At 49.0% G+C, this 19,883-nt stretch overlaps 7 protein-coding genes and 1 non-coding gene across 8 annotated transcripts; 4 read left to right on the forward strand and 4 right to left on the reverse strand.

The window, feature by feature from the left end:
* Positions 1 to 291: 291 nt before the first annotated feature.
* Positions 292 to 1,199, forward strand: EDB93DRAFT_1254750 (uncharacterized protein; the record flags this gene model as incomplete). The annotated part of the gene is made up of 7 exons (XM_041453668.1): positions 292 to 365; positions 421 to 440; positions 496 to 555; positions 617 to 639; positions 697 to 767; positions 816 to 974; positions 1,031 to 1,199. The coding sequence occupies 7 exons, from the start codon at positions 292 to 294 to the stop codon at positions 1,197 to 1,199; spliced, it is 576 nt and encodes a 191-aa protein (XP_041303233.1).
* A 314-nt stretch (positions 1,200 to 1,513) lies between these two features.
* Positions 1,514 to 8,331, forward strand: EDB93DRAFT_1173961 (uncharacterized protein). Its single transcript, XM_041450436.1, has 10 exons — positions 1,514 to 1,893; positions 1,948 to 2,199; positions 2,257 to 2,556; positions 2,612 to 3,145; positions 3,194 to 6,121; positions 6,171 to 6,440; positions 6,492 to 6,935; positions 6,989 to 7,153; positions 7,202 to 7,626; positions 7,680 to 8,331. Exons 1-10 carry the CDS (start codon positions 1,630 to 1,632, stop codon positions 7,999 to 8,001), a joined length of 5,904 nt encoding a protein of 1,967 aa, XP_041303234.1. The 5' UTR covers positions 1,514 to 1,629; the 3' UTR covers positions 8,002 to 8,331.
* Positions 8,255 to 8,339, forward strand: EDB93DRAFT_t99. Its single transcript has one exon. It is a non-coding gene; the product is annotated as a tRNA-Tyr (tRNA).
* A 736-nt stretch (positions 8,340 to 9,075) lies between these two features.
* On the reverse strand, positions 9,076 to 10,482 carry EDB93DRAFT_1107497 (uncharacterized protein; the record flags this gene model as incomplete). The annotated part of the gene is made up of 11 exons (XM_041447729.1): positions 9,076 to 9,114; positions 9,188 to 9,228; positions 9,285 to 9,401; positions 9,462 to 9,548; positions 9,600 to 9,651; positions 9,713 to 9,789; positions 9,944 to 9,973; positions 10,107 to 10,203; positions 10,259 to 10,291; positions 10,355 to 10,374; positions 10,437 to 10,482. 11 exons carry the CDS (start codon positions 10,480 to 10,482, stop codon positions 9,076 to 9,078), a joined length of 639 nt encoding a protein of 212 aa, XP_041303235.1.
* Positions 10,483 to 11,279: 797 nt separating this feature from the next.
* Positions 11,280 to 13,710, forward strand: EDB93DRAFT_1306973 (uncharacterized protein; the record flags this gene model as incomplete). Its single annotated transcript, XM_041454762.1, has 8 exons — positions 11,280 to 11,339; positions 11,398 to 11,641; positions 11,693 to 11,755; positions 11,816 to 12,198; positions 12,258 to 12,629; positions 12,679 to 12,743; positions 12,799 to 12,925; positions 12,978 to 13,710. 8 exons carry the CDS (start codon positions 11,280 to 11,282, stop codon positions 13,338 to 13,340), a joined length of 1,677 nt encoding a protein of 558 aa, XP_041303236.1. The 3' UTR covers positions 13,341 to 13,710.
* EDB93DRAFT_1242799 (uncharacterized protein) lies at positions 13,584 to 14,386 on the reverse strand (the record flags this gene model as incomplete). The annotated part of the gene is made up of 2 exons (XM_041452065.1): positions 13,584 to 14,113; positions 14,164 to 14,386. The coding sequence occupies 2 exons, from the start codon at positions 14,384 to 14,386 to the stop codon at positions 13,584 to 13,586; spliced, it is 753 nt and encodes a 250-aa protein (XP_041303237.1).
* Positions 14,387 to 14,401: 15 nt separating this feature from the next.
* EDB93DRAFT_1173982 (uncharacterized protein) lies at positions 14,402 to 16,547 on the reverse strand. Its single transcript, XM_041450437.1, has 7 exons — positions 16,377 to 16,547; positions 16,314 to 16,325; positions 16,206 to 16,256; positions 16,095 to 16,154; positions 15,608 to 16,042; positions 15,391 to 15,554; positions 14,402 to 15,332 (listed from the first exon to the last, which is right to left on the reverse strand). Exons 1-7 carry the CDS (start codon positions 16,422 to 16,424, stop codon positions 14,636 to 14,638), a joined length of 1,467 nt encoding a protein of 488 aa, XP_041303238.1. The 5' UTR covers positions 16,425 to 16,547; the 3' UTR covers positions 14,402 to 14,635.
* A 13-nt stretch (positions 16,548 to 16,560) lies between these two features.
* EDB93DRAFT_1173984 (uncharacterized protein) lies at positions 16,561 to 19,839 on the reverse strand. Its single transcript, XM_041450438.1, has 2 exons — positions 19,314 to 19,839; positions 16,561 to 19,263 (listed from the first exon to the last, which is right to left on the reverse strand). Exons 1-2 carry the CDS (start codon positions 19,767 to 19,769, stop codon positions 16,714 to 16,716), a joined length of 3,006 nt encoding a protein of 1,001 aa, XP_041303239.1. The 5' UTR covers positions 19,770 to 19,839; the 3' UTR covers positions 16,561 to 16,713.
* Positions 19,840 to 19,883: the final 44 nt, after the last annotated feature.

Raw genomic sequence — 19,883 nt, forward strand, 5'->3', positions numbered from 1 at the left:
CCTCTTCAACAAGTTTTGTTGCATGCAGATACAGTTGACTAGTGTCAGTCAGTTTTTCACAGTATTTGCGGCTGACTATTTAGTTCAAATGGAAACATACGATAGTTCGCGGAGATTAAAAATCATCATGCCGTAGGCATCGGCAGGGTCACGGACTTCAAACTCCGCCAAGCCTTAAGAGTGCCGTGGTAACAGTAACTATCTATTTCACTTTCTTATTTTCTCGAAGCTCCAGACAAAAAATACCCGACCCGCTATTCGCGCCGCCCTCGTTCAACACACATACCGACGATGAAGTTCACAACCGTTCTCGTGGCCCTCGTTTCTGCCGTCCCCGTTGTCTTTGGTCTTACCATCAACACACCGTACGTGTCCATTAGATCTCGTTACTCGGGAGAGTGTGCTCATTGTGTGGTGCAGAGCCAATGTTGTTGAGTGCCGTATGCGCTTTGTCAAGGATTGATATCACGCTCTAACGCTGCTCGTGTCCTCTAGAGCCCATTTTGTTCAGTTGGTCTGGCGGACAGTCTCCCTACTACTTGACCCTCGTACCTGGTATGTGTCTTATGCAATTGATTAGGTGTCGGTTTATTTAGTCCCATTTTGCCTCGTATAGGCGGGCAATCGATGGCGGCAGCTGTGAGCGATTATTTTCAAGCTGAAGCTGACCGGCCATACTGAGACATTTTCGAATAGATCAAGTCCTTCCCTACACAAACGGGTACTTCCTACACGTGGAACGTTGATCTTCAAGCCAACACTATCTTGTGAGTTACTCTCGGCTTCTTAGGGACGCGCAGCTGACTGGGATCCAGTAACATTGCTCTCAAGGACACCACTGGTGCTGTGGCATACTCTGATATCATCACTATCATGCCTGGCAGCGACACCTCATGTGTTAACACAGCAGTAAACGAGGGTGGCGCGTCGAGTGGCAGCGCTGCTACCAGTGGCACCTCTACGCCGACCTCTGGGTATGTTTCAATTGTTTCGTGAGCCTTAGCAGCTACTGAGTCATCTGCCCGCTTAGATCCTCTGCATCTCCGTCTGGTACTAGCTCTTCTGGTGCTAAAACTTCTGCTACTACCACTGCATCCTCTGGTACGGCCCAGAAGACCGGCGCTGCCAGTAGCCTTTCTGTCTCTTCGGCAATGGGTGTCGCTGGCGTGATGGGTCTTGTTGGTGCTGCTCTTTTCTAAGCATGTTGATAGTGCGAACACGATCATGACGCGCGACGGACTGTTTAACTTGATGCATATCACCTGTCTTTGCTCGTTTCATATTATTCATATTTTAGTCACTTGTTTTTTGTTACCAGTGTGCCCTACTTTGTGCTCCTTTGTGCATTATAGACGAGCATCATTCATTTGTCACTATAAACCCCTGGTGTGAAAACATCATTGTGAAATTACGCTTGATGTCAAACGAAATTGATTGTACACGTTTGAATCATAGCACGTGACCAGTCGCGTAGACTTTCAAGCGGGCTTCTGTTGAGTTTCTTTGCGCACGTCGCTTGCATTTTTTTGCAGCTACGACTGGTCGGGTTCGCTCAGAAGAACGAACTTTGCAATCTCTCTATCTCCCTCACTTTCTATAGCACATTCCCTACTATAATTATTCGAGAACATGTCCACTGTGGCCGACAACGCTGTCGTCGCTGACGACCTGATATCTAACGGCCACCCGGTGTACGACGGTGTCAAATTTTTCGAGCCTAGCAAGTTAGTGACTGACGGAGAAGTCGTCGAGGCTGCTCCAAACGGCGTGCAAGACCTTATACCAGGTGCCGAAGATGTTTTCGGAACAGATGACAAGACGGACGATAGCTTGGTAACTGAATTCCCTGGCAACACCCTTGCGGCGGAGACGTCTGTCGAGGTTCTCAATGTGGTGTGTACTACTCTTTACCAAGTTGGAGCTCTTGTGTAACTGAACTGTATCCAGGGCAAGTTGATTGACGATGTGTCGTCAGAGGCACCTATCCTGCACACCGGTAACTCTGATAAGGAGAACACTACCTTTATCCATGACTCTGAGCCTCTCGCCAACGGCCACCACAAGTCTCTTTTCGTAGAAGAGTCTGAGCAGCTTACAACTCTCACAATCGCCCCATGCAACAAGCCTGCAAGTCTCACAGAGCTCGTTCAAGAGGACGCGATTGAGTTTTCTGATACGGTTATTTCAGAGATACCCAAGGTGTGCAAATGTGCAGATATGCTTTTGACGCGTCCATCCTCTAACAATTAGCTACAGGACGAATCACCAATCACTGACAGCGCAGGCCCTGAAATACCCTTTGTCGATGTTGCCACAATCGTTGTGGAAGCTTCTAAAGCCTCTCTAGATTGTTATGGAGAGCCTCCTATCGCTGCTAGCACCGGACCTGACACGTCCCTATCAGACTTTGTCACAACTTCCATAAACGGCGTCGGGAGCACTGCTACTGCAGAGCCTTCCTGTCAAGACGAGACGCCCATCTCCCAACTGAGCACCGAAATAAGAACTGCTGATTTATTTGAAGAGGTTGTTGTCCCCCCTGCTATTGAAGCAAAGGTGAGTCATGGTGCTTTTAATGCAACATTTCTCCCTCATTTTGATGTTATTGCAGGAAATATCTACCATGGCTGTAGAATCTGAACCGGCTATCATGGAAGATGCGTGTGACCCGATTGATGCAGAAGCAAGCATAACGGAAGCGGAGGCTTCGCCTGTCGGAGAGGAACCTGCGGTCACCGAGACCGTGGCTCTGGCGTCCATCGATTCTATAGCAGAAACCGCTCCCGAAGGTGAAACCATATCGAACGAACAAGAATCTGCGTTAGTTGAAACACAACCTTCCACAGCAGAGTCAGGGGCCACGCCAACGACGCTTCAAGCTGCACCAATTACACCGACATTGTGCGAGGTCGTCCTAGAGGAGAGTCAGGCCTGCGAGCCTAGCTCGGAGCCCGCGGCAACTTTGGAGCCTATCCTAAAAGCTACCGAGTTGCAGCCAGTTGAAGATGCTGCAGTAACTGCGGCGCTCGTCACAGAAGTTGCCGAATTGGATCCGATTGAAGAAACTGTGCTAGTGTCGGAAGCAGTAGCCACTGTTGCGCCAGCCGAGATATCAGGTGCAGAGGCGGAGGAATCTGCTGCAGAGGTTGGTGCGCGTATCACAGCTGAAAAGGAGACTAATGAGAAATCGCAGGGCGCTGTTGATGCTGAGGACGCACCAGCTGCTCTCAACGAACCGGAAGTGGAAGTGTTCGTTCCGGAAGTCGTTTCGGCTCCAGCTGAGGTTGTGACAGGGCCAGATGTCCTGTCAACTGAATCAGAGGATGGTGCCATCACGCCAACTATGGTACCCGAGGTCCCTGTCGAATCTGTGGTTGCTGCTGAAGCAGAATCTGCACACGACTCCATTACTGCTGACTCAGAACCAGTCACGACCCCTGACCCCGAGCCCATTGCTACCTCTGAGACAGATTTTTCAGCAGCCGCAGGACGTGAACCTGCCGCTGTCGAGTCGGGAGCGCCTGCAGCAGTCGATGCAGAGCTCACAGAACCTGCAGTCGAGTCTATTGTAGTGGAGACTGTCGAGGTCGATGTCGAGTCGGAAACGCCTGCAGCAGTTGATGCAGAGCTCACAGAACCTGCAGTCGAGTCTATTGTAGTGGAGACTGTTGAGATCGATGTCGAGCCACCCAGCTCCAACGTATCATTCATCGAGGATCCTGAGGTGGGCTTTATGCACGCTGACGACACGCAAACAGTTCTAGCTGAGGGGGCTCCTGTGTTCGAGGAGCCTGTTTCGAACGCCACTGACGTTGAGTCCGAGGTGCAGGTAGAAGAGTTCTTCGTTGAGGAGATTGTGGAGGTCATTCCAATCAATGTTGCTACTCCTATAGGAGAGCCTGCATCACTCGAAGAAATTGCAGCGGAGGAAGTTGTAGCGGTCGAAGACGTAACGGACGAGGAATTCTCGGTTGAAGAGCCTTTAGCGGTTGAAAAGGCTGAGGACGTCATCGCGGTTGAAGAAACTATACCTGCTGAAGAGGTCGTCTTAGTTGACGTTGCTACAGGAGAGCTTGCAGCGCTTGAAGAGACTGTACTGGTTGAGGAAACCACTGCAGTTGAAGAAACAATACCTACTGAAGAGGTTGTTCCAGTCGATGTTGCTACAGGAGAGCCCGCAACGATTGAAGAGACTCTACTGGTTGAGGAAACCACTGCAGTTGTACCTACTGAAGAGGTTGTTCCAGTTGATGTTGCTACAGGAGAATCCGCAACGCTTGAAGAGACTGTACTGGTTGAGGAAACCGCTGCAGTTGAAGAAACATTGCCTACTGAAGAGGTTGTCCCTGTCGATGTTGCTACAGGAGAATCCGCAACGGTTGAAGAAAACATACCTGCTGAAGAGGTCGTCCCAGTCGACGTTGCTACAGGAGAGCCCGCACCAGTCGGAGAGGTTCCCTCAGTCGAAGCTGTGGCAATCGAAGAACATGCACCAGTCGGAGAGATCACTCCAGTCGAATCAGCTAGCCCAGTCGAAGAGCCTGTTGTTGACGAAGCTGAACCTACCGTTCAAGGGCTCGTAGCTTCCATTGACGATGGTCCGGTGTTGGAAGAGGCCGTGCCTTCTACCCATAATGCAGTTGATGTCGAAGCGTCTCCTCCCACATGCGAGGTCTCCCCGCTTGAAGGACCTGCCGCATCCTTTGAGGAGCCTCTTGTTGTACCTGAAGAGACATTCGCTGAAACTGCCGCTTCAGCAATCGAAGAGATCTCGCTCGCCGGAGATGCATCAGCCGTCGAAGAAACATCCTCTCCCTTTGTCAAGGCGTCAGTTGGAGAAGATGTCCCTGCTGTTGAAGAACGTTCTGCACTTGTAGCAGTGGATATGCCTGGATCAGAAACGGTAGAAGAGCTCTCCGCATCAGTAGAAGAGCAAACATCTGTTGCGGCCGAGGACACTATGGGGTGCAAAGATGAGCCTGTAGCAATCGAGGAAACTTCCGCAGATGCAGTGAAACCTGTCTCCGTTGATGGTCGAATTCCTCCCACTATAGAGGGAACATCTCTCCTTGCAGAGGTGCCCTCGGATGCTGACGGGCCTACTCCTGAGGCGACTTCAACCGCGGAAGAAACTTACGTGCCCGAAGGAGAGTCTGTTACGATCTCTGAAGTGGCAGTTGTCGCATCGGTCGAAGAGGATGTTCTTGTGGTCGAGGAACCTCTCGAGCTCTTAGACGTAGAGGCGTCCGAACCAGTTGTGAATGAGGCAGCTACGGTGTCGACGAGAGAACATGAGCTAATTGTCGAGAATCCTCCGGTGTCCGACGATCAGCATGTCGCCGTCGAGGAAACTCCTGCGGCAATCGAAGATGGATCTGTCTCTTTCGATGATCAACTGCCTCCCATAAACGAAATACCTCTCATTGCAGAAGTGCCTTCGGTTGCTGATGAGCCAACACTTGATGACAGTCCATCCACGGAAGAACCTCCCGCGCCTGAAGACGAGCCTATTACCGGCTCTGTGGAGGTCTCGCCAACAGCAGGAGAAGTCGCTGCTGAGCCCGAAGAAATCACCTCGAAAGCGGAGGAGACCACTCCAGTTTACGAAGCGGGCCCCACCACTTCCGCGGACCCAATACTTGACGATGCCTTATCTCCTGAGGGAACTACAATCGTCGCCGAGCAGTCAACTGTCGAGTCTGATGCTTCCATAATTGAACTGCCCGTGGCTGTTGAAACACCCGCTCCCGCTGCAAGTGAAGCAGCGGTCGTCGTCGAGGTTGTTCTCGAAGAAGTCCACGCTTTCTTGGAGCACACTGAAGATGCCTTATGTACCAGTGAAGAGACTGAGGACAGGCCTGAGGGTTCACCGCATGTAGGGGCACCCGTGTGTTTGCCTGAGCAACCCTTCGTAGAGGAGTCTCTTCATGTGGCTTCCATCGTTGAAGAGTTTGCGCCCGTGCCCGCAGAGGAGTCTGAGATTTTAGAGGAGCTGGATGTGGTCACCTCCCAAGTTCTTGTCAATGTGGAGCCTTTAGAGACTTCTAGCGAGATTGAAGAGACCGAAGCAGTCGAATATTCCGAAACTACCGCAGTCGAAGATGTCACTGAACAACAAGAGGTATGTACGACCCGTTGTCAGTATCCACGTTTTCTCAAACACGTTTTAGATTGCAACATCCCCTGCTCTCAACCTTGCTACCGACATCGAACGTCCCAAGTCACCATGGAGCCCTTCTTACAGCGTTATGACTCAAGGACCAGGCGTTCCCGTAGAGGAGCATGTGACCGCCTATGAAGGCGATGATGACGCTGCCCCTGCCCAGTCACAAACACCCGAGATCATTATCGATGAAGTAGATGCGGTTGTTTCAGAGGTTGGAGCTGATATGGAAGTATCTGAATTCCAAATTGAGGTTTTACAAGTAGCAGAGGAACAGGTAGAAATTTTACCCCTATTGCCTTCCTGCCTTTAACTTATTCTGGCATAGGTTGCGCTCGGCGAACTGGAAGAGCCTCACCCTAAATCACCTTGGACACCTTCTTACTCGGTGACCGTCCAAGGCAATGTTGCTCAGACTAATGAGGAACTCGATAACTTGGAGCAGCTTCCTCCAAGTGCTGCCCGCCTTGTTGCAGCGGAGGAATTTGAAGAGCAACCTGTTCCTTTTACAGAAGCACTCATTTCTGGCGAGGTAACCAGTTCTACCACAGTCGTTGCAGACATCTATGCCACGCTTTCGGCAACGCTAGACAAGTCAGATATTCCTGATTCAGCGGCCGAAGCAGACGCTTTCCAGAATGTCGCGTCGGAGCAAGGTGTCATTGCTCAAGCAGAACCTTCGGTCCAGACTCCACCCGAGCCACCTACTGCACAGGAAGTGGCCGAGGAGGAAATTGAACAGGGATCGTTCATTGTCGACGATGAGAGTACGGTAGGTCACTACTAATCTATGCTAATATTAGCCACGCTAAGAGTTTTCGACAGCAATTGGGTGCTACCGACCCTGACGAAGAGCGTAGCAGTTCCCCCTGGACGGCGTCCTACTCAGTAACTGGACTTGAACCAGCACCTGCACTTGAGGATCAAGCGACTGCAAATGACGATGAGTTTGTTGAACATGGATCATTTATCATTGAGACCCAACCAACTGTAAGATCATATTGGTATCGAGCTTTACATTTGCTGAAGATTCCGTAGGTTGGTGTAGAGGACACTCCTGAGGTCAAATCAGACTCGGGGCTTCTGACACCTGTCGACGACCCTGTCGGAGAAAGACCAAAGTCGCCGTGGACCCCTTCGTACTCTGTCACCAAGCAGGGGTCGAATGATGCTGTTGAAGAAGAGGAGCTTGACGAAATCGAACATATTCCTGGTCCACTCTCTAGCATTCCTGCGCTTTCGGCTCACGAGGAGCCCATCCCACCTGTCTTCATCACCGAGACGCGAGCGTTTGTGGATGAGCCTCTTATGGCAGAGACTCCCTCCCTCTCAGAGGGTGACGTGACCGTTTCAGAACTCTCCGAGTCATATGACGACGTTGAGGCCAGTGGAGGTCCAATCGCCCGGGAGACCCCTCAAACATTCCCTGTTCTCGAAGAGCCACAGAAAATCACCAACAAGAAGTCAGTCTATGTTTCCCTCGCTTCCTTCCTTATTCCTGACTCCGTGCATTCAGGCCAAGCTTGTCTGCCGTCGACGAACTCAATGCCACCGAAATCACTGAATCCAGCATCCTGCGCATCGATATTCCCACGAACAACGGAGCCAACCGCAGCAGACTGGAGTCCACGACCTCTTCTCGTTTCTTCCCTGGTGGATGGTTCTCCTCTTCACCCAAGGTTCCTGAAGAGGGTCGCACATCGCTCGACGTTGCAGCTGGAGAATTCATCCATAAGTCTTCAGTCGAAAACACTCCAACCAGTGCTCCAACCACTGCCCTCCCCTCCGCTGTTGAGGAAGACACGGAAAAGAAGTCTCGTTGGTGCACAATCATGTGAAAGGCAGAGTCCGCCATCTTATGCATCTGAATTCTTGAAACTTATCATCGTTTTTATCATTTTCGTTCTCGTTCTCTACTTTACCTTCTCCTATGCATGACCCTTAACGACGAGCGACGACTGCATATTCATATTTACTTTCAAGCGGATTCTTATACTGACATTTACCTCTTGTTTGCGGCTAATCTTCACCTTGTCAATTGCACTACAAGCTTGGAGCTTCCTATATGGGCGAATACCCACCTGAATGTAACCGACCTTAGCTCAGTTGGAAGAGCGCGAGACTGTAACTGGATAAATTCATCTTGAGGTCGCCTGTTCGAGCCAGGCAGGTCGGATATTTTTGGGTGGGCTCCATTTCAAATTCTAACAGGCAGCACACTCATTTTCCACACTATCCCTTATGGTCACTTCGCGACCCACTGCGACTTCGTGGTTTTCAACTACAGACCTTCATTTTATACCGCTCACTGAGTTACTTCACTGAGTATGTTCAACACGTTCATTTCCAATTTTATATAGAAATCATAGAAATCATATTTTCTGTGTTGACGCCAGGAAAAGTCATGAACTAATGTCACCTGACACTGATGTTAGACATTGAACTCACTCACTGAGTGAGAATGTTCACCTTTGTGATTGTTACAAGCTGGTATTCATTGCTAAAATGTGTGATAGTTGCAAGCTGTCAGAAGCAGCAAACTTCCTAGTTCTTTGCTATCCTGGGTATTTCACCCCTGTTCTGCTTGGACAGTATCGTAAAAGGTGGAACCCTGTTATTTATTTAGCTTTACAAATAAATAGAATGGGTGGGAAATGGTTTATAGATATGAAAGAAGCAAGGGTTGGCATGTTCCAAGTAGCATTGTCTCTTGATCAACAAGTGTCGGCTGCATCATCATCACGGTTTAGCAGAAGGAGCGCACTGTCATATAATATCTGGGACTCTGGCCATCCACGTTGTAAAAGAAACATCTGTATGAGTGCAGCGAGAAGCACGGTCTGACCTTTGGAAGTCCCTGTGCATTCGCGTGACGAAGACGCATTGCAGAATGACTTGGTATCTGTTGCTCATCAAGTAACCATCGCCTCAAAATTGAGAATAGACAAACTCTATCACGACATGCGCAAATGGAAACTAAGCCTTGCATCAATAGAGTGACTTCACATGCACGCATTAACTTACCGGAAGAAAATATGTTGTGATAATGACACCGAGAATCAAAGCTATAGCGTTTAGCAAGTAAATATGCAAAAGTTGTTGGTAATGTGCGAGAACCAACCAATGCTGCAGCTGAAATACAATAGATGTTGTTGCAAGAGACCACGTATGAAACGATTGTCGGTTTTCCAACCACCATGATTCTTAACGGCACGATAGAGCAGAAAAAGCAATATTTCTAGAATTGTGTGCATGCGGTAAGTTCAAGCTCGTGTTAGCAGTGGCTCCCAATACAAACCTAGCTCAGCGACAGCCAGTAAGCCGTAAATCACATATACGCTCTCCGTATCCAGATACCTCAAAGCGCCAGGAACCCAGCATTCCCCTGTGTTTTAAGGGACTAAGCAGACAGAGTCCAACTTGAAGTGATACCCACCAGAGGCCGACCAAGCTTCCCTAATGTAAATGAGAATTGGTACTAAATAGGCCTGCACGCAGCACAAGATGAGTTAGACATTGTTAGTCGTAGCCTCCATATATCGAACTCACTATGACGCTGACGATTGCGAATATGGCGAGCCACGTCACCCGCTCCCATACTGCAAATGCTCTGAGTATGAAAATACCTGAACCGGTGCAATAATGTCAGAACGCTGGAGCATTGCTAGGGATTACATTTGCTGTGCCCACATTCAGAGAATAATATCAATAGTACCCCTACATCTGGTGAGTTATGGCGCTGAGTCAGTATGTGTCTGGGGAAAGCTTCACCAGACTCACAGATATTGGCGAATTCATAAAGCGGCAAAGCTTTGATGGGTTAATTTCAAACATCTGCAATGCTTCAATCTGAACACACACAGGGTATGGGGCATCAGGCTGAAAAAGCGCTGAAGGTCGCATCATCAGGGAGGGAAAATGTGGATGTATAGTGGAAACTTACTGAGCATATTCAGTAACACGAAGGCGAAGGGCAGGTGACTGCAAGCTAGATAGAGAAACGTGCCGAGCCCCCATCGACACTTAACGATACACTCGACCTGCACCGACCACAGATCAGTATACCTTGGGATGCTCAAGGAAATTTGTACTTACCGCGTCGGGTATGCACAGTATGTAGTCATATACCTGAAAGTTCGAGTGAAAGCATCAGTCTCAGCCACCAAAGGTTGTGGTAAATTCTGCACTCACCCACAGTGCTGTTAGTGCAACTACCATGAGGGAAAAAAATATAAGTACATCAATGAAAAGTGATTTTAAACCACAACCGCACCATAAGGATACTGGGACGGCAGCGTCAGCGATACAGGGTAGGCCATATAGCATAAATTGCACTCACACCCAACCTCAAGAACGCATCAGCTTGAGTCTCTTGAAAAGCATTCATACTGATTTATGCCAACTCGAATGAGTCAAGATCACTTCAGGTCACTATATTTATAATCATGTATTGAACATGCAGAGCGCAGTACTATATCACAAATTGGTTGCCGTTGGTCTTTGTTTTGTGCTCCGAGTCTGAGATCTGAGAACCCGTTCAGATCGCAGATCGCGTGCCATAACCCATAAAGATAAGAATGTATATCAATATCCAACCGACTAAGAACACACCAGCAACTGTAACGAGAGATCCGCGACTGGGAAGATGGGAGCCACATGGTAACCCAGTGGAAAGGACCGAAGATCGCCGCGGCGGCAAGTCAGCCTGTAAAACAAGAGGAAGCAGAGCAGTGAGCAATGTAGCACCACCAATGTAGTAGAATCCTTGATCTATCGTAATCTTCCCTTGAACTACAAGATCGTTACTTGAAGGTCCTCCGAGTCGGAGCACTGCCAAATAAGAAGATCTGTTTAGACTAGAACTTCTGTGGCCTAGTACTAGCAGCGCTGCATGTCGGATACAGTTTCCAACCGATCTGCCAGAACGGCAATCATTAAGCACAGGACCAACTTGAACGTTCTCGGTTCTTGGCAAACTTCGGTTTCAAGCATTATGTAATGTGAAATAAAAACTAGGGAATTATTTCTCACACCTGAGCATACTGGAGCATGGTATCATACTATTAAAATTTGATCTTACATACGACTCGGACAGGCTGGATGTTGTATAGTATATATGGGCCACAAGGATCAACGAGATGACTTAAAAGAAGCTGTACGGAAGAGGGACGAGCAGGTCAGTGGTTATAGCACGGTCAACCAAGGAAATGTTATTGATAGATGCGTCAATGTAGATTACCTGCCTGGAGGCTCGGATAGACGCCTATATTGCTCGAACATCAGAGACCCAGGCTCGCCTTCTCAAAACTATCGACACCGTCGATTCTCTAAAGGCTCAACATGTAATTGACTTGGCGGCGAAGGAATGCGAGAAGGCAAACTTGTCCCATGAAATTGAACGTTGGAGAACCTTTGCAAAGGGCCTCGAAGTTGAGCGAGATGATCTCAAAGAAGTTGTCGAGGACTTGATTCAGAAAGGTACATAGCAATCCACAAACGGACGCATGCCTTCCGCTCATGTATTATTAGTCCAGATGTCCAGTGATTGGAACATGTGGCCTTGCAGTCGCATGGATATCACAAAACATACATGTCTGTCCTTTCGTTATAGCTTCGCAGATGTCAAGACTAAATACCGAAAATAATACCCAGATGAACTGACTGAAAACCATCTTAAACCTTGTGATACAAGCTGCAGGCATTCTGAAGTTCTCTTGGAGTATGGTGTTTCTGTCATAAATAGGCTGCGCACCGAGCTTGACCACGAGCGTAAAGCACATTACAAGGTTGTGGAAGAAGCTAACCTCCGTATCTCTGAACTGGAGGCTAAAGTTGCCGCACGCGAGGTCGTATTAGAAGCATCCATTCGACACCATGAAAAGAGGGAGAAGTCACCGCCGGACCATTCTCGAACTCCCGAAAGCCCAATACCGCCTCCAAAACTAATGACCGATGAAGATTGTCTCCGTGTATTAGCGGACAGCAACACTAGAAATAAATCTCTTGAGATTGAAATACGGAGTTTGACACGAAAAGTGGGGGTTGCATTTTTTCCACCCTTGATACAGTCCTATTGATACCGCGCCTGCTGTAGCTTGAGCACGCGCGGAGCTCCGCAGCTTCACCGCCTGCATGCATTTCAGCAGATGCAGCCCCCGTTCTTGGCCCCTCGTCACCGTCGAGAATTGCTTCTCTCGATCACCAACCAGTCATCCCAAGGAAACCTCTCACAATTGACACCGGAACTCATTTTACGCCAACACTGCATGCGGTATCCACCCTACCAACTGACTCTCGTGTAGTCACACAACCATCATCTCACAATAGTCCCATGGTTTCCTCTGATTCCGCATCACATCGCTCTATCGCGCAACTGGATGATCAGATTAACTCATATGCCTCCAAGCTTGATGCCCTTAAAGCGGAAAGGAGGGCACTGGTTGAGGTGGCCGTAAGGAAACGCAGAGTTCGTGACACATCAACCATTGTATCGTATCATTGAATAATATTTGCAGGTGTCTGATGCAGGAGAACCTCCCGATTTTCAACAAATTCTAGTCATCGAGGAGGAATGTGTGAGGTAGGTCCCTTAGCATTTTTGTATTATCTGTCCTCTTATTCTTACCGTGGTGTAGGCTAGCCTCTCAAGTTTCGCATCTGGAACAAGAACTTCAACATAGCCGAAGTTCTGCTAAGTCCCGCGAATATGAGTTGCTAAAGGAAATTGACGCCCTCAAGCTGTTAGTGCATCAGCAGTCACCAGTAGGTACCATCGCCCATGCAAGAGAGACGTTGCAGCTCACCGAACCACCAGAATCTTTATCACACACACGACATTCAGCATCTGGACGATATAGATGTAGAACAAAACATGGAGCTGGCAACACCTTTACAGCCCACCGCTATTCGGTCATGGATCGATCCTGGTTTAACATCATTTCCTACGGACCCTCTCCTGATTCCGCTCCCTTTCTCACCTGAAAGAAATTCATCCCCCATTATCTCATCCTCTCGTCCACTACCACGCCCTTCCAGCCCCCATCCTGTGAAACTCAGGCGACTTGAAGACGGATTGGAGGTCGCCAGGGCTCAATTGGCCGCGAAGCAGCTGGCTCTCGATCAGCTCAAAAACGATATGGAAGAACTCCAACGCTTACTACCAGAAGAGTCGCCGTAATCTCGAAGATAAAATGGATTACCGTGTACTCTTCGAGTTTGCCTTTGATATTGTTCTCACGCACACATCTAATAGGTATTTAATGAGCTCCATGCCTATCTATTGATATTTCTGCCGTATGTATCTTGTATCTGTATGACCGAGTAGCACTGGTATACTGTATTTTACGCTATCTCAACCTATCATTCACCCTCTGCTATATCATAGTATATGCGGCCTTGCAATCTCAGCACTGCCAGCTTGTTATTTCACGGGAACATATAGCACTTCCATGCGCATATTGCTCCACGGGTGATTTCGGTCAGGTGCTCTCCTCACAAAGTCAACCTCTAGAGGAGGTGCCCCGACTCTGTGAACCTCTTCAACCTCGGACTCAGCACGAGATGCCGGACGGGATGAGACAGGGGTGTTCGTGTACGACGAAACGGTGTATTTCTTGGTCTTGGAGTTCAGAGATAATATTTTGTGGGTCTGAGCTGTGGGACGAGAATGCGTGCTCGACAGAACTGGTGGTGTAACAGAACCAGGGAGAACAGGGAACGCCCCCTCCGCATCGCGTGCTTGCTGGACGACTCGCAGCCTCTCCTCTTCCTCCTTTGCTAATTGCTTGGATATCTCCTCATCAAGGCGGGTAGACAGCGAGGAACGCGCGATGTCTGAGAGAAGCACGGCAGAACAGTGCGGGCATGCGTAGTAGGGCAAGTTGATTGCACATAAGATCAATCCGCAACTGCGGCATATGGGAGTGTGTGGGGAAAGGTCATGTTCTCTTGCTGGACTTGATTTCAGCGTTAGAAGCTCAGATCAGTCGAAGAGTCCTCGCCTTGGCAGAAACATCCGCCCTTCGGATCCTTCTCTCTGCCAGACGACTTGCGAACGCCCTCGGCGAGAGATTCGAGCTTACAGATCGCTTTGCTTTTGGCAGGTTCTTGAGTTTTACCCTTTCCTTTGCTTTGTTTTTGGGGGACATGTTGTGGGCGTTGCGCAGGACGTAGACGATCAGAAGGTACAGAGCCTGCAGCTTTGGACCAAGCGGTGCGTTGCATGACGGTGATCGAGAACAATCCCTGAAGTCAAACTTTATGTAACAAGCTAGTACTAGTATACATCATAGATCTCCAAACTCTAGCGCCACATTGAGTCGATTCCAGGAAAGAAACACTAACAACCAGGGAAAGATATATAGTCTTAATACAAAGAAGCAATAACTGGAGCAATAGGAAAACTAGAACGATAGCTCAAGTCTAATGAAAGTACTAGAACACTGAGAACAGCAAATCCAAAGAAGATACACATCAAGATCCTTGGTTTCTCCTCCACGACGAAAGGCTGAGTGCGCCTATAACGCCCACAACTAGCAACGCTGTGCCGGCACCTACCAGGCTGGGAACATACAAGTACCACGCACTATCGATGTCATCCTTGCCCTTGACCTCGTCCATGAAGATAAGCTCTTCTTTCTTTTGCCTTCTTCGGCGCGGGATGATCTCTTGTTCTGAGTGGAGCGAATCCTCTCCAGAATAGAGGCTCGCCGAGGCAGAAGGATGAATCTCTATAGATGGCATCTCAAGTTCATGGACGCTTCCAAGGCCATGCTGGTCAATGCCTTCATCAGGAAGGACGGGAATGTCAAAATCGGGCTGCAAAGTGCGAGCACGCTCAAAGTATCGACCTGCGGCTTCCCTATCACGCTTCCAAGCTTCTGTGCCCCCTTCTCCAGGCTGTGGCTGTGGCGGCATCCTAATGGATGACAACGTAGAATAAGACGCTGACAGGAAAACAGAAGCTGCTCCTTCGAGATGAAGAAGACCAGCCTCCAAGAAGAGCCTGGCCAGGCCCGCCGGGCCGCCAATGGACTGAACATAATATGAGACGGTTCCACATTGCCCTTCTTCAGATGCATCAAGATGGTCCAATGATGTTTGGACGGGTAGATAGTGGGTCACCAATTTCATCGTAGAAGAAGGGAGATGGCCATGGTGCCACGCTCGTCTAGATAGTCAGAAGTCAGTCACAGATGAAATGAAATTTCATCACTGGCGCCACATACACAAAGTACTCAAATGCTTCTTCTTTATCTTTCCTGATGTCATAAAGTTCTATGGCATATAGGACAAGACTTGTAGGGTCCATGTTGTATTTGTATTCCAAGCTAGAATCATATAACATAGGGACAGGAGCGCATGGCGAAATTTCCTGGGGAATCGGTCCTCGCTGTGTGACAGGTAAGTTCAAGCATGTATAAGACCCTGACTACGGAAGCTCACGATCAATGATGGCCAAATAATTGACTGTTCCTTCTCGAGATGAAGTGTTACGAGTCTTCCTGAATTGGAGTGTAGTGACTCCAAGGAGGAGAATGAAGATAAGGCATGTACAGGCAATGAAGGCGATGCAGGACTAGAAGTAACAGGGATGGAGTGATGATGATTCGCACTGCTCGTGTGCTCGTCAGGTGAGGAGGTAGGCGATGATAGTGCCGGTGAAGGAGTTACAACCTCCTCTGCGTCAGATACTTGGCCGCTTTCCAGAGAAGCCGCAAAGCTGCTTGAAATTTCTGGGTCGGATACAAAAGCGAAAGAAGATTGGGTGGACGTTGTCGATATGGTCGACGTGGTACGCTCCCGAGCGGAAAGACGCGAGTTGCGGGGTTCGAGTTGCCACGCTGAGTTCGCAACGTCGACGTGGCTGTAAAGACGACCCTAAAATTAAAGATTAAGGATTGCAAATGTCTCTTCTCGACAAGAGACTTACTTTCACGATGGGCTGTTGTCCTTTAACGCCAGCGAGTAGATAGTTGCGTTCAATAACAACCTACCACGACGAACATGAGATTATACAGGCGAACAAAACAACAGTACTGACAACAACGTCTTCTCTTGAAGTTTCATACGGGACAAGTAACAAAACTGTGGCCTGCAATTCGCCCAAGCGTTAGGACTGTGGAATAAACCCTTACCCTATTGGCTTCACCTGATCATGGGACTAGGCCCGTAAGCCAAATGAAGTGTCAATTATCAGAGTTTCATGGCTCACCTGGTGCCACGAGTATGAGAGTTTCTGGTGTTCGCTCGTCTTCTCCATATCGTTAATGCTGCCAGTCGTGAACAACGTTGCAGACGTAAGCGAGCTCTATTGAAAGGAGCGGAGTCAGAACGCTGACCCTCTGCGCATGTACTGCGTAGCCTATTGACACCGAGCTTAACTTCGTGGCAATGGCTAAATTGATCCGTTACGATTCATCAGATCCTTCTGGGTAGGGAAATAGATGACAGGTATCGAAAGGTACTCATGTACAATACAAGCAACGAAAAAACAGCAAGAAAACAACGATTGTAGGTAGATAGAATAGCAAAAAGATTTATAGGATAATTCAAGGCTTCGATACTTTCGCAGTCTGCGCAATTCTCCTCAACGTATCCTTCTCAGCCTCCATATGTTGTATCAGCATCCCATCCAATCTCTTCGATGACTCGGCCAGTGCTTGTTGCTCCTTCTGCCAGCGACGCACATTCTCCGATCCAGGTACGTCCGGCTGCTGTGGTGCCGAGGCGTCGACTGTGAGATGTTCTTGTGAGTGCTGTGCAAGCGTGAGATGGGTGAGAGAGTTTGGCGATGACTTGACATCTGTAAAGTATGGAGTTTTTTGCGGAATGTTGCTGATAGGCTTGTGCCGCTCGGTTGGACTTCCTTGCAGCTCATTTGCAGTCCTGGCAATGCTCGGAGTAGAGCGATTGCCTAAATGCATAAGTGACGGATGGGGAGATGGTTCAGGGTCTCGATACACACTCATATCTTGGTCCATATCACTTCTACTATCCTCAGAATCGTCCAAGTCATCCATAGCATTCGGATGATTCTGGATGTGATCAAAGAAGCTGGCTGGTGATGAGGGAGGTGGCGCAGATTGAATGCCAGACACAAAGCTGTCAATGGAGACATTGACATCAAGTGGCAGAAGTAAATGACTTTGGGTACCGCTGTTGCTGGGAAGGGGAGAAAATGATTTAAAAGAGTGGAAGGTGCCTTGGCTAGAGGACGAATTATTAAACGATAATGCTTCATGGAGTCGTGAAGGTCTGGGCTGGTTGGTATTATTTCCCGAACGATGCGGCGGAGGTGACAGAGCAATGCCCACTATCGATGAAGAAGGTCTAGGTGGCGGAGACATGGTAGAAGGACGAGGAGTTGGGGCAGGCGGCGACATTGAGGAATGGGAATGCTGTGAGTGTGACAGAGGGTCAACGGGAAGTGATTGGAAGTTGTGAGGATAATAGCTATTTGACCATCTATCTCTGAAGGCGGACGCAGTCGGAGACGGTTGAGAGTACTCTGAAAACGATGGTCGATGTCCACCGTCGGTTGCTGGCACTGAGATTGCCAAGGAAGGACGGGACCGAATGTCATCGAAAGCCGTTGAATCATCCGTAAGCCGAGAGAAACCAGTCAGCGCTGTCATCCTGCTCATCCGATGTGAGGGCGGTGGAGATATACTTAATGATGGCAGCGATGGCGGACTCATCATGGATGTTCTCCTTAATTCATAGAAATCGGAGAGCATGGGCGAAGAACAGGATTTGCGAAGTGTTCGGCGCAGCTCTGTAGAACCTGCTGGAAGATAAGATTGTGAATGAGAGAACTGGGTGTCTCCGAGTTGTCGGCGAGGAGGCGGCGCAAGGGGGGTTTGAGGGACTGGGGTCTCTGCTCGGAGAGGAGTATAGCTGGATAACCGCACATTTTCTCGAGGTGGAAGACGCGCAACAAGATCTCTATCAGAAGGTGCGCCTACGGTGTGTATTGGTGGCTCCAGCTCTTCAAGGTGATCAACTATCGGATTCTCAAGAATTTTCTTGTCTAGCATATTTCGCGGGTTCGTGAGAGCACGCTGATATAGCGACTCTGACGAACGTAGATGGTGCGGTGACCTCGTCGGGGTGGACGGAGCCGTTGACAATGACACAACAGATGTTACTGCTGAATTGTTGAGCGAGTGTCCAACAGCTTGATGCAGCAAAGCCTTTCTCCATGCATCTTCTTGTGGATCAAGACTAATGGAATGTCCAGGACTACCCGCGGGAGGCAAGCGCTCGGCTAACACGGCTGCTCCCACAGAGTCTTCAATTCCCAAACCATGAAGTGCCGAGGCTTGCAAGGCTAGAGTGTAGTTGGCCGACGGGGGAGGCACGTCGACTGCTTCCGTGGGATCAATGATACCATCAAATACATCAACCTTTGGTCTTCGTACACCCCTATCGCGGTCCGGAGGAACGTCGCGACCCTTCAAGTCTATCTCTGCTTGCTTTGCGGCAGCGATAAGATCATCCATTTGCTCACGGACAACGACCACACGTGCAAGGTGTTGGACATTCTTCGGAGATCGGAATGCTTGAGGTGTTCCACGCGAGACGTAACCGGACACGGTCGTAGAGTCTGATGTAACTCTCAACATCGGAGATCCATCGAAGGAATCTGGGCTAGCGGGTTTATATTTCGATTTTCCAACTCGGAAATAATCCAGAAATGCAGGAGTGGTTGCTTTTTTGGGTGTGTTTGTGCACGGTGGAAAATCGGCCGAACATGGTTTTAAGTGCGCGGGAGGAAGGAAATAATTGTTCTTCACAAGCAACTGAAGACGGTATGACACATCATCTGCATTGAATTCCTGCACCCTCGTCGGTTCATCAATTTCGAGAGCTGGAATGATAACGCCATGGTCATGTATCGCTGGTGAGAGGGGAGAAGGAGGGGACTCGGTCCCGATGGAGGTAGTAAGAGGATAAAGTGAGGAAGATGTAGATGACTGTTGCGTTAGCAAGGAGTCACGGACACTACTTCGCGCATGGTCGCTGTCAGTGGGATTTGAACGAAAGGCAGACGGAGGAGACGTCAGCATTGGTTTATTTCCGCGGCCTCTTCCCTTTATCTAGAACCTCGTGAGCTCCACTCGTCAAAGAAAGTGGACTTCAAACTCACAGGAATAGTTGGAGTAAATCCCACTAGCGATTGGGAACCCAGTTGACTTTCGGCAAGGGCTGAAGGCCCTTTCCGCTTCACAACCACGCGCAAATCACCGCCCACGGCGTCTAACGTTTCTCCACTTCGTTCTAAATGCGGTTGCAAGTTCACGGGACTCGAGAACGGACTTATGGTTGTTTCAAGTCGCGTAGTAACCGGAGACGGTCCACGTTCGGAAGAATCAGTCTTGACCGGACTGGGAAATGGTTCTGCGCTATTCGCAGCTGAGATGTCCAGCACCTGGTCTTCTTCTGCGCGACTATCATCTGGCCTAGACTTTGTAGTTATTGTCCGTGTTCGCTTCCTTGTTGTCCGCGAACGGCGACTTAGACTAGCACCACTACTGCTAATAGTGCTTGCAATTGAACTCGAGCGTGATATCCCAGGAAATTTAGAAGAAGAGGGTTCTTGCATGGGTTTCGTCGCTGGCTCATCCGTCCAGGACAAAAGTATCAGAGCCGTTATGGGGACAACACAAACCAGATCTACAAAACATGCAAAAAGCAATGAAAGGAAACTTACATAAGC

This window comes from Suillus bovinus (genome assembly GCF_016758785.1).
Source record: "Suillus bovinus strain UH-Sbo-P2 chromosome Unknown EDB93scaffold_79, whole genome shotgun sequence".
Classification (NCBI taxonomy): Eukaryota; Fungi; Basidiomycota; class Agaricomycetes; order Boletales; family Suillaceae; genus Suillus; species Suillus bovinus.